This window comes from Caloenas nicobarica, chromosome 3 (assembly GCF_036013445.1).
Source record: "Caloenas nicobarica isolate bCalNic1 chromosome 3, bCalNic1.hap1, whole genome shotgun sequence".
NCBI lineage: Eukaryota > Metazoa > Chordata > Aves > Columbiformes > Columbidae > Caloenas > Caloenas nicobarica.
The window spans coordinates 30,721,981-30,740,058 of record NC_088247.1 but is presented as its reverse complement, the minus strand read 5'-3'; the positions used below and the strand labels follow the sequence as shown (position 1 = coordinate 30,740,058).

Here is an 18,078-nt window from a genome sequence, read left to right as displayed (position 1 = left end):
AATAATAATAATAATAATAATAAAAATATATAGTTTCAAATTCTTATCATTATACATTTCAAAAACATCCACAATTTTATTTATTGGCTGCTAACACTACCTGGACAGAGGGCAGTGTTATTGCAAACCCTTGATTCTCTTAAAGGGCCGCTGCAGTGTGTCCCGTAAGGTGATACACAAGTTCTGGTTCGCACCTGCGACCCTTGACCACAAGTAACTGAACACGTACTCCACTGGGCCCACTCTTCAACACCAGATTCACCTGTATTCAAGACAACAAACAAACATGAATATGGACATAAGTATTAATGAGACTTTTTTTTTTTTTGTATTTCAGAAACTCATTATCCTCTGCTCTTATAAATCAAAGAATAAAGTACCACATAAAAATAAATATCTAAAAGTTCATGGAGTAAAGCAGCTGTGAAAAAGTGCAATGAATAGAAAATAAGGACATCTACAATGCTGCAGTCACATAATGCCTGTCAGAGGGAAACACTTTGATCGCTTAGCATCATTTACAACTTCATGAAAACCACTGCCCTTCAACATTTTAGAAACAACACTGCCCTCGGGATGTTAAAAGAATATACACAACTCTTCTTATATCATAGCAAATGATTTGTCTTTGATATTTATACTTGTCACTCTAGAATGAAGGCTAGGTAATACTTTAAGGAACCCTACCAGTAAGTGAATTCTGATTTAAAACAAACAAACAAACAAAAACCCCACGCCACTAATTTTTTATCTTTTCTTCAGCAGAGGAGAGTCATCTAGCATTAGAGAGAAGTTCCCTGGCAAAAAGAAGCACCTTTCTTACCAAATTTTAACCTGAACAGTGATATGGGAACTTTGATTTCATCACTTATTTCACAGATCTGCTCCTTGCTTTTGACCAACAGATGGGCTAAATTCTTGGATGCGCTAGACCCCATTACTGCCTATGGTACATAACACCATGTTCAAAATTGTCAGATGTGATTTATTAATACTATACATTTGAATAGTGTATTTTTTTTAATTGTTGAGAGATAGCACTTTATATTATTTCTATATTTTTTGAAAGCAAGTCTTGCATGGATGCTCAGGAAGGAGTGTTTAAGTTTAGTTTCCATGAATAGCCACACAGGCAATTCTAGAATTCCTTTCCCAAAGGCATTCATGTTCAGAAAACTGTCTCCCTTGTGTATTCTCAGAAAGTAAATGCAAAAATAATGTGAATATACTTCAGTGAACAATTTGAGTAAATAATTATAGATTAACTTTCACCTTCTGCCATTAAATATCAGTATAAAATGGCATGTTGAAGCCTCTATTACACCCTTGATTTTTAAACCTAAGTTCTTTTTGAAACAAAAGGGATTTTCTGCTTTAAATCAGTGGCATGATACAATCTTCAGTCTTTAACAGCTTGCTTAAAATTTCAGTTATCTTAATATACCTCTATTCTTCCAAAAGTTTTGATATTGGTTCCAATCAAGGTAATGTCTGCAAACCAAGAAGACTTTGGTGATACCTTCCAAGGATGTAGTAAATGATACACTATTTACTGAAAATGTGCTTTTGTAGCAAGCATCTGTTCAAGCTCTTTTTGTTGCTTGTTTCCAGAGGCCAAGCATGAAACCTTTGCAAAATGCTTGTCTCTGCTAGTCCTCTAAGGGGCACTTCTAAGGCTATTCAATGCTTTAAAAAATGTGCTTCTTATTGAGTAACAAGACAGAATGCTTTAAAATTAGCACACAAATCCCTCTGCTTTTCATAAAATTATGTACAATTCTAATAATTTCTATGGACAAGGACAAAATCGTGAGATTTTTTTAAAATGCTAAAATTCACCAATGTTATTTTTGTAGTCTCTTTATTTGTTAGGTGAAAAAATGAGAAATTTAATCACTTATTATTGTTTTAATGACTTTTCTGATATTAATTTAACATTTTGATTAGGTTGTTACATGGCTTGGGTTCAGATTAAATGACATAATATGGTAAATATACCTAATATCTAGGTAGGTGGTAACAATAATGCAATATGTACTACAAGCCCTATGTACATGGTGAAAATACTTGTATTATTAGGGGTTCCTAGGCTATTTTTTGGTCTTTTCCTACACGTTTGAAGTTTGACTTTGTTAAAATGGTGTAGATGAAAGGTCAAACAGCAGAAAACATCAATGCTCAAGATGTTACTCATTAAGAAAAAAGTCACATATACCCAGTGTAAATTAGCTATTATCCAACACCGACATGGTGACAGTACATAGCTAGTAAAATGCAGAAATCAAGTATTAAAAATTTACAATTTCAGATATCTTAAAGTAATAGAATGTTGCTCTTAACCCTTGGAATATGATGAAAAATAGTAGTAACATGATACTAAGAAGTGTTATTGTATTGAGTGAATTTTGAAATTAATATTAAGTATTAAAAATTTTGAGCAAATATGTACTGTCTATTCACAAAAAGCAGAATCTAGCAATATACTTCACCATACATAAAGGACAGAAGGCTTAAATATTTGCTGGAGCAAGATCCTGCACGCTAACATGATGTATGGTGCAAAAAGAGTGAAATCAGAGAAAATCAAGAACAAATTTATTTTGTCAGCTGCTTCATTTCCTTTTGCACAATACCTTATGATTTTTTGGTTATTTTTAATTTTTCAGAGTATTTTGTACTGCTGCCAATATGTTTATTTTCTAGAATTAACCTACATCGCCTATGTAAATGTCAAATACATCTTCCATTGCTTTATGTCTTTTCCATTTTTTTCTTTTCTGAAATGAAAATTACAAAAGGGCTACTTTTTGTCTTCCTTCTAGTTTTCAGTTACTTGAGAACTCTTCAGTTTTTTATCTATCATATTAAACCTACAATCTGAAATTAACTATTGGCAAGCCACCAAGCCCTTATTATCCCCTGTTGCTTGACATGTAAGAGGAAAAAACTTACTGTACGGAAGGCCTCACTGCTCTGTGTAACACTTACCTGTATTATACTCTCTAAATCCCATAACATCTAAGGGAAGGATCAGTCCAAATACATAAAATGACAAATATAGGAGAATAAATTATTCATACAATATTTTTAAAAAATACAATGTTTTACTGCCTCATATCACTCACAAACAGGAAAATGCATGTTTTAACACCACATTTTAAAACTCTTCCATTCCCAGCAAAAAACTGGTGGATTAAGTCCACTATTCTAACAGTATTAAATACTTTTCATAAATGTTTTCCAGGACAATTCTCTATTCTTGTCTCTCTGCCTTTTTAAATCATAAAAACATTTTGTTGCACTTTTGCATCTTTTTATTATCACACAAAATAAAATATTAAACATGCTTAAAATATAAGAAACCTCACAGACTCAGTATCAATTTATTCTAAAGGCTATTAGCCTTCTTAGTACATGGGTAAATTAATGAGACAGATATGTTAGAAAAAACCTTTAAAAAGATATCACATTAATTACATCACAAGAAAATGAATGCATTAGAGGTGAAGAAAATATGCAATGATCACTACAAAGAAAAATCAAAATGAGGAAGAGATGAAAATTAGTAAGTATGTCCAAAAAGAGCACAGTATTACTTAAAATGTGTTAATCTCCAGTTTGTAAAATATAGATTTCCTCAATGTTGGGCATGTAAATTTATATGCTCTGCTCATATATCTCACATGCTTTCTGAACAGGACCTTGAAAATGAAGCCTGTACGATTTTGAACATTCATGTCCCACTCCACACACACAATCTATCAGAAGGTGATTGTATAAGTGCTGCATTTATAATGCAGTTGTCTAACACCCATAATAGATGCACTGCAATGAGTGACTAGAAATTATCAAATACAGCTTTTACCTGATAATATGAAAGTTTTAGGGATTTATATGAGGAAATAAACCAGATCATCTTACTTATTTTTTGGAGTAATTGTATGAATTCAAGAAGAAGCATAAAAGCAAAGGTGTTATTCTATGTAGTAAGCAACTAACATTATAAGTCTGAGCTGGTTATGTCAGTAATAAGTTCTGCTTGCCTAACGAAATCTGCATGAAGACCAAGAGGGTTCTGGGATCTCTTCTTCCACTACAGTTTCTTACACTAGTATCAATTGGGAGTTAGCCAACAAAGTAGTCCTACAGATTAATAGGAGGGAAACAGACTTTTCCCCCTCCTAAATTTTTTAACAAGCAGATCTACACCAATTGGCTAGACATGTATTTAGATTACTTAATATATTGATTTATGCAAATCTGTTAAGTAAAGCACCCTACTACTAAGGAAGTCAACATGCAACAGAACTAGAAGCAATTACAGCTCTTTTACTAAAGTGAATATAAAACCGGAAGCATTATGTATGACTGAGGCAGGCATATTTTCTAGGTTAGTAACTATGGAATACAGAGTAAGTTGTTTCAAATCCATACAATAATTATGGGGCACAAGATTTTCAATGCAGTCACTTACTGGAATGGAGTGTGTAGGGGATCATTAAAGAATTAGATTTTACCAACAGATGCACAGACCATTAGTGATGCCAAAAAGGGCAGCAGTTTTGGTGTATGAGAGCTTAATTCAACTCACCGTTGAAAATTCATCATTGACCTCAAAGGCAGCTGTGGTAACTGTTGGTAAACAGGCTTTTTTTTTTTTTAACTTCAGTTCCAGGTTCGTAATACCATTTTGGTATCTTTATCAAAAGAAGATGAAGTTGCTCAAACAAAATTAGAAAATATGCTTTAGATGACAAACTGTTAGATAATTTGCACATCCAATTAAAAACTACTTACGGCCAATTTCATTTAGCAATTATGAATCTGCAAACTAGAGAACAGAGCATTGTGCTGGGCCAAAGATAGTAAATGCTGAATATATGCACATTGAAGTCACCCTAGTAATTAATTAATTTGATAAATGCCTAAAGCTGGGATTAGACCTCGGTCTATTTATAAGGACATTCTGAAGCATGTTCTTAACATCTTCTTTGAAAAAAGTTACTATGTCACAGTAAGCTGTTCTGTGTCATGTACATGTCAGACTGCTTTTACTAGTAAAGACGTTCACGCTTACACTAAATGACTCAGTATCCACATTCACAGTGCATGTTTTTGTATGATCTACCTAATTCTCAGCTACTTTATTTATGGACTTTAACTGGTGAAAAAAAAAAATAAATGATTCAAAAAAAGTATCCGCTTAGAAAACTGACAAATATGCAGCAAAAGATTATGGAAGCATGCAGTGGTTTTGCTAAAATTAACAACAGGAAATAGAAAAATGTAACTGATGTATTACCAGTTTGTGCCATAAATTTAGCAGCATCAGCTTGTTCCTGAGGGACCCTTTTCTCATGAACAGATCGAGGTCGCTGACTTTTAATTGTATGATCTCCCATCATTCCAAATTCTAAAGACAGAATAAAGGTTTATGAAAGCTTGTGTGTAGACATTTCTTAAAAGTCACATACTGTCTCATGCAATATGTTCCTAAACATACCTGGAAGTTGCTGGTAAGAGTCAGGCAAGTGATCATGGCAGTTAATATCAACTTAACTTGGCTACACTCAGCTTTTAATAAATACTTAAATTTGTGTCTGCAGATATTCAAGCATGATTTTATTGTATGAACCAACATTCAACGTAGTGACACATACTATAAATCAGCTCTATGACATGGGACAAAAACAATTATTCAAATGCAGACATTTTATTCCTACATTTTGAATCAGTGCAAACCACACCAGAAAATGGTTGTGACAGTGTTAGACATTGCTGTTCTATGGCAGAGCCTGCTGCTCCTCCAGAGGACTTCTGTTTCTGCACTCATCTTTCTGGCTGATGAAGCCTTCAACAGAGATAAAGTCATCTTTGGGAATGGTGGCAATGTGAAATAATAATAATTTGGCCAATGAATTGCTTAATTTTTAGGCTGAATCCAGCAGAATAAATGCTTGTGAACGGTTTCCTTTCTGCAACCTTTCATTTATAAAGACTATAGGTTATATCTTGCCCTCAGTATTTACAAAGATGTCCCCATTGCTTTTAATAGGGAAATCTACGTAAAAATCAGTAGGGGCCCAGAGTGTGGGAGAGAAGAGTGCTTCATTTTTTTATCCTGTCACTGCTGCCGCTTTCCCCCCTCTGGTCCTGCACAAACCTCCTAGCCTTCTAGCTCATGCTTCATTTTTCCTTTTTGTGATTAAATGTGGAGAGTCCTTTGCACTTCCAGGGGGACTGGGTCTTCAGCACAGTTCCCTCTGGTCCTCCCAGGCACACATGGCTATCGACAGCTTGGTGCTAAATATTCAGTGTCTGTTGGAACTCTAATTTAGGAAGCTTGTGCTGGGAACAGTGGGTTAGCATTGAAACTACTTCAACTACAATCACATGAAGTTTCTGATGAGGCAGAAGGTGTCTGAAGCACTAGGAATATAAACATTAAAAAATACCTTTCTTCCGGAAAGTTACCTTGCAATTGCAAAATTCAAAATTCTCCTCAGTTTATCGAGTCATGCAGATAATAAAACTTACCTTCCTGCCTCAAAAGATGCAAAACATTATATAAGATACAAATGCTACTAATAAATAAAATTTGCAAACATATTTTTTGATAGATCATTAAGTAAACATATTTAAATTTCTATTTAAGGTAAAGAAATAATAAAAGGCAAATATATTTTTAAGGAGTCAATCAGGAGAGAAAGGTTTTATTTCCTTTCTAGTAAATTATCGATATATTTCTCCAAATTAGTGTTTCTTTTTGTAAATATTCATTAATGGCACCACTTAAAATATAAATTTAATTATTCATTTGAGAACAGCAATGCAGTTTGCATGCTAAAGAGAATATTTGAAAATCTAATTAATAAAGTATATTTTGATAATTAAGCATCCAAAATTTTTAACACACCCCAGAAATGCATAGAAAAGATAAATTATATATATACACATACATATATAAAATATATACATATATGTATGTGTATACATACATATGTGTGTTATAAAATGCTATGAATATATTTTCATAAAATACACCTCTTCTACAGCTCCTCTGATTTAAGATATCTTTTTGTTCTGTGGGAAATCTCTATCTATAATTAAAATTTTGCAATCAATATTCTAATGCAAATTAAGATTAGAATGTTACTGTTAAAATTTTTACAAGGTGAAGTACAGACGACCATTTTAATTGCAACTAACAACATGGTGAAGGACAAGAGATTTTACACAGCTTTTCCCCTGAAGGAGCTATGAAAACAAGGCATGTTTGCTCTGAGTTTGCTGCCTGCTCGCACTTGCTTGTCAGGCAATTTAGAGGATACGGCACCATTCTTGCAGAAGACTAAATTCTATTTTTGAAGTTACAGAGCGCAATAATGGGAGACCTTTGCTAGAAGAAGGCTTTCCAGAGGCATACAGGAAGGTGGGGAATGCTCCGGTCCCAGCCCCGCAGCGTCCACAGAGGACAGAGGCCTCTGGTGAAGAGGCAAAGGAAAGTCTGGGAGATTGGTTTTCAGGGTTGTGGTTTATACCCAGAGTAGCTCCATTCACAATGATAGAGTAATCCACGAATATCACCAAGCAAAATAAAGTACAAGTCATTGATGCAGGATCTAGTCATGCCTCAACTTTTTTATTTTTCCACTTAGCAGCAACACATTTTTAATGTACACATTCAATTCACTTCAACTATTGCTGATGGTCTTTGAGATGCACTTTTCAACTAATGTCCCTTCGATATATTAAGCATTTATATAGTAAATATATATGTATATAAGAGAAATATTTCATAATAAAGATTAAAATATTTCTTTATAAGTTTTGTCAAAAAATGGAACCGGACTTATTTTCATATTCAGCTAAAGTATTTAACCAAATGCTGCATGAGAACAAAAGTGGGAACAGGAAATGCAGGGTCCTGGCTGGGTGAGGACTTTAAGGCCTCATTAAAATTCAGGCCTCATAAGAAAAGAAAAATAAGAGTCAAGTACATTCTCATAATGGAACCAGAAATGTCCAGTTTCTGCACATAAGTACAAACAGTGCTCTCAGAATTGTTTAATCTAAGAAGGTCAACAGTAATGCATTTTTATGAAGCATTTTATAATAAAATATCTTACTGAACTGACTGCCACAGTTGTCAATAAATACTAAATAGAATAAAACTTTCCTGCATTTTCAGATCCTAGCTAAATAACAAATGTAAAAGATGAACCAGTTATGCAATTTTTTTCCCTCAATGCTTCAGAGAGAAGTATGTAAATACTTTCTGGGCTGGGAAAGCATTTTAACCTAAGTCAGCCTAAAGTATGACTAAAAGCCACAGTAGTTTCAAGGACCCGTTCGTGCAGGAAAGGTGACAGGGACCATCTTATTCTAGACAGTATCTGGCACAGAGGTATCCTGCAAGGTCTGACCAACATGTTTCAAGACCTGATGTCTGGGATATAATACTGGATGTTTGAAGTGAGACTCTGAGTAAAGGAATTTTCTCATTCTCACTCTTACCTCAGTTTTGCTGCTGCAGGTATTTTTGCAGACATCAGTTTCTGAACAGAATTTTTTCTTCATACCTGTCCTAATTTTCTCTTGGGTGAAATAGGACAGTCCTTCTCTGCTTTTACCTCAAACATTGATATTAATCAGTTTTTTTCAGTAAATGAAGAAGGACTATAAAAATTTTCAGCAGCAGACAGGTACATAGCCTGATCCAGAAATCACCAACGTGACTATAAGTTAGGCCTGGAGACATGAAAGGGTTTTAATGCTTTTTACTACATTGTTAACACTATAATCTACCCCCATGAGAATCAAACTCATAAAGAAATACCTTGAATGGATGATTTCAACCAGACTGTGACTTATAACAAATCATAACATATTCCAAGCATTTGTGGTAGAAAACCTGAGGTTTAGTTATCAGATACAAGAATTTATCCTGCTGTCAGAGGTCCATTGGTGGCTATGGAAGTACAATAGTTTCCTGCAATAGGATGCATATTCTTTCCTTCCTCAGCTGTACACAATGGATCAAAACTTGAAATTATTTTAGCAATACATATGTCTTAATATGGATGTGGTTTGTAATTTCATTTTACATATAACTCTGAAGTATGTAATATAGTTCCATGCCTTCTAGGAGTGGAAAAAAAAATCTGAAATTCCAAAGTTTACAGTTGAGTATTATTGACAACGACTCTTGTCTGTAGTCCCATTGGCTTTACCTTTATTTTTATGTTATGTTATGGGAATTTTTATTCCTATTGAGTAACCTTTTTAGTTTTTAAAGGAGAAGCTAAAATCTTGCAGCCAATGTAGGTGTACGTTTTTAGGAGAGAAGAGAGGTGCCATGAGCTCTCTGTAGGAACAAAGAAGAAAAAACATCTGTTAACAGTATAAAAATGCAAAGTAGGAAGACTGAGCAATACAGAAGAAAAATACCAGCTTTGCAAGGTTCTACTCACCAATGGCTAGTCTCTGCTTTTTGACAAGTGGATAACCATTAAAATTAAAATACATGTCAAACAGATTTTATGCCTCGGTTGTTTAATAATATTTGTAAGCCTGTTACATATATATCCTAGTCCACAGATGACATTATAAACCATGTTGGTTTGGCTCTTATGGTTATTTTTATGTCACATTTCAAAGGAACTTCACAGTGTAAATGTATTGATCTGGTTACAGGTGTAACATCTAGTATGAATTGTGCTATCAGTGGCATGGAACACACTGACATTAAAAAAGACCAACCAACCAAACAACACTTTTTCAGCATTATAGTTGGTGAGGACAGCATGAATGAACTGTTGAACTAAAAAGAAATGATTCTGAGAACTTTAGGGTTACCCCTTTAGGGCATGTAAAATGTAAAGCAACTTCTGGGAGTTGCCGTTTCCTCAGCTTGTACTGAACCGCCTGGAAGGTGAGATGGTGAGCAGCTCCCTGAAGTCTGATCAGAACCTTAAAATCTAGAAGAGGTAATCGATTCCCCAAAGTGACTGTCATTTTTTTCTCTTACCCATAGCACTCCCGCAGTGTACTTCATACTATCCTACCCACTCCTGCACTGTAAATAGTCAAATGAATGTTTTCAATTACTCTTGCCTATGGAATGAATATTAAAGATCTTGCAGGCAAAATGTGCATTAATACAAACTGTCTCATGTGAAGTGGCATGGCATCCTCTCTGTGCAAACACACAATTTTTTTTTTTTTTTCCCAGAAATTATGCAAAATGCTGATGTAAGTCCCAGGTGAAGGGGAAGGAGGGAGTGTGGAGTGGGAAAGGAGGAAAGAAGAGGGCTACAGAAATATATAAATAATCAGTTTGTTTCAATTAATTTTTGGACATAACTATTAACTGATTTGAATAGATCTGATTAATTGCAGACTTCCAGGAGCTTGAAAAAGTTCCCTGCACATCTGATGTTTTTTTAGCCTGTTCTATAGTTTCTCCAACAAAGATACTAGTGCAATATGGAGAAGGAGCAATACTTGGGGTTTCTCATCTCACTTGCAGCTGGTCAGTACAGTTTCTTCTGGTCACTAGATGGCAGAATGTGTGTTGACTTAGAAGAACAATTTTGCAGTGAATTGAGGAGCTGAGACTTTCTGTTTCTTTTTTGTCATAAAATTAATTCCCGTATTAAAAAACCAAACCAACCAACCAACCACTTTATTACAATCAACAGACTGAGGGGTTTTTGTTTGCTATTGGTTTTTGTTCTTCTTTTGAAAGGGTTGGACTTAAAAAAATAATAAAACAACAACAAAAAACAACATGAGCTACGGTTGTTTTTCCGTTATAGTAAACCCCATGGCGAAAGCAAAGAAAATCCCAGGAGCACTCCCTTCCCGGTCTCCAGCCCTGCTTGACTGTAGCAGGGCACTCAGGCCCCACCAGGAAGCATCTGTTCTCAAATGCTGCATTGACAGGGCACAGAGCTTCGGGGCATCGGTGAATCATCACTCTGCAGAAGAGATTTAAGCTACGGCTTTCTACAGAAACCCCTTAAAATGATATTTCCTGACCAGGCAGGCAAGTTGCCAAAATGGTAACATAGCTGTTAGCTGAATTAAATTTCCATGGGAACCTCTACTGAGCAAATGTGGAAAATGTTCTTAAAACAGCCTTTGCCCACTTCCTATGTAGATCCTGGTCCCATAAAAAGTCCACTTTTGGCTCTCTGAAACAGTATAGAAGAGCTTTGCTAATTCCAAACTGAATGGAAAAATTTCTTTCACTAGAGTGAATTAAGATCTGCACTGAGCTGTATTCATGAACAAAGTGAGAAAGACAGATATCCTATTACCCACAAAAACACAGAGAAGATTTTAATAGTAGTGGAAATATGAAAGGCAATAGTACTTGTACAAAGTCATTTTTTAAAATTATAATGCACTCTTGCATTTTATCAAGTAAAAGACAAAGACAGGTTAACATTTGTAGGAAATTAGATACAGGATTTCCTTTCTCTTGCATACAGATCTACTAATATATATACGTATGCACTCTTTCATCTTTCAAAAAATTACAGAAAATAATTATGTACTCTAAACAGTCAACATATTGTACACAGGTAATTAGTTTGTGTTTGTCTCTAGGGAGACGCATTTGCTCCTAGGAAATAACGTTAGATTAATATTATTGCTGCTATTTTTAATGACATAAGAAATGAAATATTACTGAATTAAACTGTAAATTATAGCACAAATCCTGATGAGCTAAATTTTCTTGTGGCAATGCAATCTGCCATCTCTATGCATCTCTGCAGTGACTCCCTTGGCCAGTCATTGTCTTCAGTGGAATCTGAACCTCTTTATTCAAGGCTACAGATTTGGTCAGTGAAGAATATAAAAAAGACATCATATTTATTCACTTTGCATATGCACAGAATGTTGAAACTGTGCAAGCTCTATTACTTGCCTTCCTGGGCCCAACTGCTCATCATCTTACACCTAGTCAGGAGAAATGGAGCATGTAAATCTAGTGAAGTGACTCATACCTGTTCAAAATGAATGCAAAATGTCACCATAGCAGGCAGGGTGTTTTCACATGTGCTTTGCAGAATTATAACTAAGCAAAGAGGAAAATCAGGGGTGAATGAAAGAAAGCCCAAAATGCAGCTTTACCCATCTGACATATTTTATAAGTGTCATGGCCAGTAGGCAGAAAATGGTTTCTAGTTCACATTTTTCCCACTGAAGTATTTCCCTAGTAATCGACCCTAATATGTTTGCATTCAAATAAAAATAATAAAACTGATAAAGGAAATTTACATTATTGAGTTTAACATTAAAGACCTCTAAATTCAGCGGTATATTATTCTCTCATATTCCCTATTGTTCTCTCAAGAGATTAATGGATATCATAACATATTAAGGAATGAAAACATAGGGGATTACCTTTATTTATTTTTGCTTTTTTAATGAAAGACCTTAAATGCATTCTCTTGTAGTATTCTCATCATTTTAATGTTTATACTATAATAACTTATTCATGAGTAGCCTTTAAAAATTTAAAGTATATTACCATAATAATACTTTGGTATCTTCATTGCTTTTTTACATTTCATACTATTTTACTTCTGCATTGAGTATTTTGCTTTTTTTAATATATTTAAATAATTGAATTATCGACATGGTTAGCCAGTGCAGTAGCTATTTCAGAACAGCAGCATTTTTATATAAACGATCTCTTTTTATTGAACACTGCACCAAAGAACCTAGATATCACACACAGGCTAGTATGTGCCTCTTTATTGCTCTATACATTTACAACTCAAGAGAAGATGACTGATGATAAACTGTAATTTTCTAAGCTCTTCTTGAATTCAATAATTTAATTCTGTTTCCTTTCTGTTCTAGAAACACTGAAAAGTAAAGGTAATTGTAGAAAGCAGGATCCACAAGGACATCTAGGCTATTTCCTTGTCCTGCAACTATTTACTGCAGACATTCCTGCAGATGGTTGCCTAATCTTTTCTAAATGATTGCAGCATTCATTAAAATTTGAGATGAATTATCTATGAATTTATAATGGGGAAGTTTACAGTCTCTAAAAGATTCTGAAGCTGTATAAAGAGAAAGAACAAGAATCAATGTTTTAAATAATAGGTACTGCAAACTCTACTCACGAAGCACAGTTAAACTGAATGTGTTTTGTCTTTTAGAATAATAAAGCTTCTGGGTGAAGCTAAATGATATTACATGCCTTTTGAAGAGCATTTTTTGACCTTGTTCAAGTCTACTATTTTTTTTTTTTGCAGAAGAATAATAAAAAATGGGGGAAGTGTCACTGGATGTCAATTTTACACATTGCATTTTAATAATTTGTGATACCACAAAGTTGGCTGTTCATATGTGGACATCATGGGTAGCTGCTAAATTTTATGTCTGTTATATAACAGAGAGAAGAAAAGAAAGATGAGAGAGGGAGAGGAGAGGAGAGGAGAGGAGAGGAGAGGAGAGGAGAGGAGAGGAGAGGAGAGAAGAGAAGAGAAAAGAGAAGAGAAGAGAAGAGAAGAGAAGAGAAGAGAAGAGAAGAGAAGAGAAGAGAAGAGAAGAGAAGAGTAAGCTGTAAGCTGGCCTGGTTCCACCCAGCCAGGTCAAATTCTGTCAGCTGAGGACATGGTCTAGAAGGTCTTTTCCAAAACCATAGATCTACTCTGAGATAAGTGGTTTATATAACCTGTTCACAGGGATACTTGGCTTTTACTCACTGTCCCTGGCAGGTTACACACATGCAAATTTTAAATATACTCTTCCACTCAGTTCAGCCTCAGATTTGTGTACGGCACAGCTCCCTGACGAGTAGAGTGTTGCAATGGTTCCCAGAATGGACCTTGAACCTCTTAAAAGGTCTGAACTCTTAGGGTGACACCTATAGCCTTAACAAATATGACTTACAAGTAACTTTTCTCTAGTCAACAGAATTACCTTAATAGGAAAACATGACACAAACAAATGGAAAATTGGTGATTCAAAATTTAAACTTCAGAACTTTTTCACAATAACAAAATCCTTCCTTCAGGAATACATGCATGGGATTTTAAGTAGGAAAGCACATGAGAGATTTACCTGAAAACTGTCAATTAAAATCACTTGGACTTAAATCAGGATTTTTTTGAAAATCCATTACATATTTTCATGGGATTTAGTAAAAGCAAAGTTTTCTAGGTCTCTGAGATTCTCATTTCAGGGTCAGACTCAGCAATGCTTTCAATGGTTTTAAGGAACCAGATATCACACTGAGGCTAAAAAGCACTGTTCTCCTTCATCCTTACTGCATAGTCCACCCTTAGAAAAAATATTTGAGCTCATGCACTAACATATGCTTCCTACCTCTATGGCCCATAGTGTCAGAGAGGACCACATGGTTAGCTTATTTGACAGGTCTTGCCTATGCAATGCCTCTATAAAAGGAAACGAACTGTTAGACTGCATATCTGAACTAAGCAATGCATAGTTTGTTGACCACCTTTTAGGGAAGTTCACCCTGAAGCCTGCATTAAAGAATAGCAAAGGTGCAAGATTTCTCTTCCCCCTAAACCAGACCAAATACCTAATGCTAATGTATAAAAAATTATAGCATAAAAACTGACCTAAAAGCAGACATATTTGATGGGCATAATCTATCCGACCATAAAGTACTATACTTAACACAGGAACAACAGTATTTTACTGGGTTGAGAAAATGAATCCATTACAATTAGTGAGGCTATGATAATGATCCTCTAAAGGTCCACAAAATACTGATTATTCTGAAAGCCATCGGTATGCTTGGGTTTTTTTGTAATATACATATTTTTTAAAACTTAAAAAAATGCTGTTCTGTAGCTGTGAGAGATTTCTACTCATTCATGGCAAAATGCATCCTGGTCCAGTTCTCTGATTAAATTAGAAAGCAATATCAAACACAATCTAGTCAACATGACACTCATATTAGGGAGAATGACAGGAATGACATTGCTGAAGTGGTATCATCTTCACAAGTGTAAGGGCATGCCTGTCTTTCACCGACAAGCATCGAAGTAACTGATTTTAGTGTCCTCATCGTTCCTGCATCTCTACATGATGTCAGACACTCAAATCACTTCTTTTAAAGTTCTCATGCATCTCCCGTGAACATTACTGCAACCATCTACACCTTTTGAGCTCCAGAACGATTAATGCAATTGTGCTCTATGAAGAATCGTGGCTGCTTCCCCTAGAGATGTCAATAATAAGGATCATTAAAAAACACCTATTCCTTGACAGCTGCCTAAGATACATCTCATGTAACTCCTTCAGTTTGTCAGTATAATATGCAATGTGGTTACTTAAACTCTGTCTCAAATCATTATGGTCCATCATTTGAAGAAATGATGTCAATAGTCAACATATATGAATGTTTGGAGATGGCAAACAGGGATTTTTTCAGTGAATATGTTTAGTTCTGGACTTAGAACTATGGAGTTTTTGATACCGATTAAGATGGGAACTCTGACTGTAACTTATGTAAATGCATTCTCAGAATGATCTTTATCTTATGGACATAGATAAACTAGTATCTCTTTCATGGAGAAGTCTGCAGTTAGTGAAGTTTTACCTAGTGCAAACAGACTTTCTCTTATAGCTGGAGACCTACAACTGGGATTTGTATCATGGTTCTCTAAGAGAGGTTTAAGACTGGAATCTCTTTATACTCCTCCTAACTGAACTTTTTGAATTCTCTCCAGAGCTACCTGCACATCTGCCCACAGATAGTCCATAAATCTCTTCCATTGCCTCTACTCTGCTGTCTAGAAATGAAGAGCTGGAAAATAATGGTCTAGCTAGGGAGCTCAGTAAAATAGCTACAAAAATATATTTTATGCAAAGATATTTTCAAACAAAAAATTGAATTTTCTTCAAATTATGTTTTTGCCTCTTGTGTGTTGGCTCTCTGAAAATATTCCAAAGATGTAGCTACCTGAAAGAAGCATTCTCAAATATAGACAACTATAAGCATGTATAATGGAATATTTATGTTTAGCAAATTCTGAATCAATAAATTAAATTATGCTTACTAGAAACTTAATAGTATATATTTTGATTGTCCAATCAGAAATCAAAATCAGAACTATAAAAGCAGTATGTCTAGTCACAGCTAGCCAATATGCATTATAAGCTGAAAATGAAAAAACAGTGAGTATTGAGGAATAAAGGAAGTATTTGTGAGTGGGAAAAATGCATTTTTTTAGAACAGCTAAAGAATTGGGGGAAACTAGGCAGCTTTTGGGCACATAAGCTTTCAGCTCCGAAGCAAAAGCATCAAACATCAAAGCTCCTAGGCATTTTATTACTGCCACTTACGTACTTTGCCTTGCTTACATACTTAGACTGCCATGGCTCCAACATTACTACCACAAGGAACAGATTGGACACAATTTCCATTCAGTTAAATGGTTAACAGTTAACTTCAAAACCGGAATAAGGCAGAGCAGATTATAAATTCAGAAAATTCAGGAGAAAAAACACTCTCTATGTTGACCATTGTCCTGGTTTCAGCTGGAATAGAGTTAATTTTCTTCCTAGAAGCTGGTATAGTGCTGTGTTTTGGATTTGGTATGAGAATAATGTTGATAACACGCTAATGTTTTAATTGTTGTTAAGCAGTCAAGGACTTTTCAGCTTCTCATACTGGTCTGCCAACAACAAGGCAGGGAGTGCACAAAAGGTTGGGAAGAGACACAGCCAGGACAACTGACCAAAGGGATATTCCATACCGTATGATGTCATGCTCAGTATATAAAGCTGGTGGAAGAAGAAGGAAGTTGGGGACATCCGGAGTGATGGCATTTGTCTTTCCAAGCAACCATTATGCGTGATGGACCCCGTGTTTTCTGGAGATGGCTGAAAACCTGCCTGCCATTGGGAAGTAGTCACTGAATTCCTTGTTTCGCTTTGCTTGCATGTGTGGCTTTTGGTTTACCTATTAAACTGCCTTTATCTCAAACCACAAGTTTTCTCACTTTTACTATTCTGATTCTCTACTCCATCCCACTGGAGGGGAGTAAGTGAGCAGCTGTGTGGAGCTTAGTTGCCAGCTGGGGTTAAATCACAACAACCACAAAAATTATACAGCATGTATTATTTGCTTCAGTCTAGTTATTGAGAGTATGTTAAGTAGCTTAAAAAGCTGATGTCGAAGCTCACAAGGTACCAGAAGAAGACCATGGAAAAAGAATCCCAGCTTTACATCTAATACAGAAACTACTCATTCTATATTCATCCTGTGGAATAATATTATATTTTCCAGGATATATTTAAGTTTGATCTTTAATTAAAAAAAAAAAGTTACTTCAAGATCAACTTGGCATTCATTTGCATCTCAAGGTAAACATAATACTTCTACAAACTAAAATCTTATGATTTTAGAAACAGCTTTTGGCAAATGAGAATACAATTCTTGTCTTTAAAAATCATTATTTGCTTGATATATAAGTAGCAAACTCGACTAAAATCTATTCAAGGAATCCTTTGTTTCAGAAGTAACATTCCATTAGTTTTAATAAAGGTTTTGAAAGTGCTGCAGCAATGGGTCTGGAAAGCCTGACTGAACTTGAATGCTCTGTGCCAGAACTGACTTTGGAGCCCTGAGGTAGTTGTATCTACAGTCAGAGCCATTTGTTTCCCAGGATAACTGCACAACCCATTGACGCAAAACATGGTTATACAAATGCCCACATGCTAACATATGTAAAACATCTCAAAAGGATAGTCTGGGTGCACAAGGTCTACCTCTGGGAAAAGGGCTCGGTGCCACATGATAGCACATGTATAGAGTTTAGGCCATAGAACAGATGTTGCCATTTCTTATTCCATGTGATTTATATTTTTTAAAAATCATTACAAGTTCCCAAAAGACAAGAAGAAGCAAATTTTTTGTAACAGATGCTGTCCAAAATTAAGTAATTAATGCTAATATACAACCTCTTATACTGGTAATCATAGTTAGCACTTATATATAATTTTGATCACTTTATGTTGTGCATTTCAATGATTCTTCCCCACTGTCCAAAGAATAGACAAGTCTCATTCTGC

General features: G+C 35.1%; 1 protein-coding gene across 1 annotated transcript in view; it reads right to left on the bottom strand.

The window, feature by feature from the left end:
- The window catches only part of ADGRB3 (adhesion G protein-coupled receptor B3), a 445,550-nt gene that overhangs the window by 263,281 nt on the left and 164,191 nt on the right, over window positions 1-18,078 (bottom strand). The window contains exons 2-3 of the mRNA XM_065630898.1: window positions 5,303-5,413; window positions 101-262 (exon numbers count right to left, since the gene is read on the bottom strand). Of these exons, the coding sequence (XP_065486970.1) occupies window positions 101-262; window positions 5,303-5,413 (273 nt within the window). The remainder of the gene's footprint in view (window positions 1-100; window positions 263-5,302; window positions 5,414-18,078) is intronic.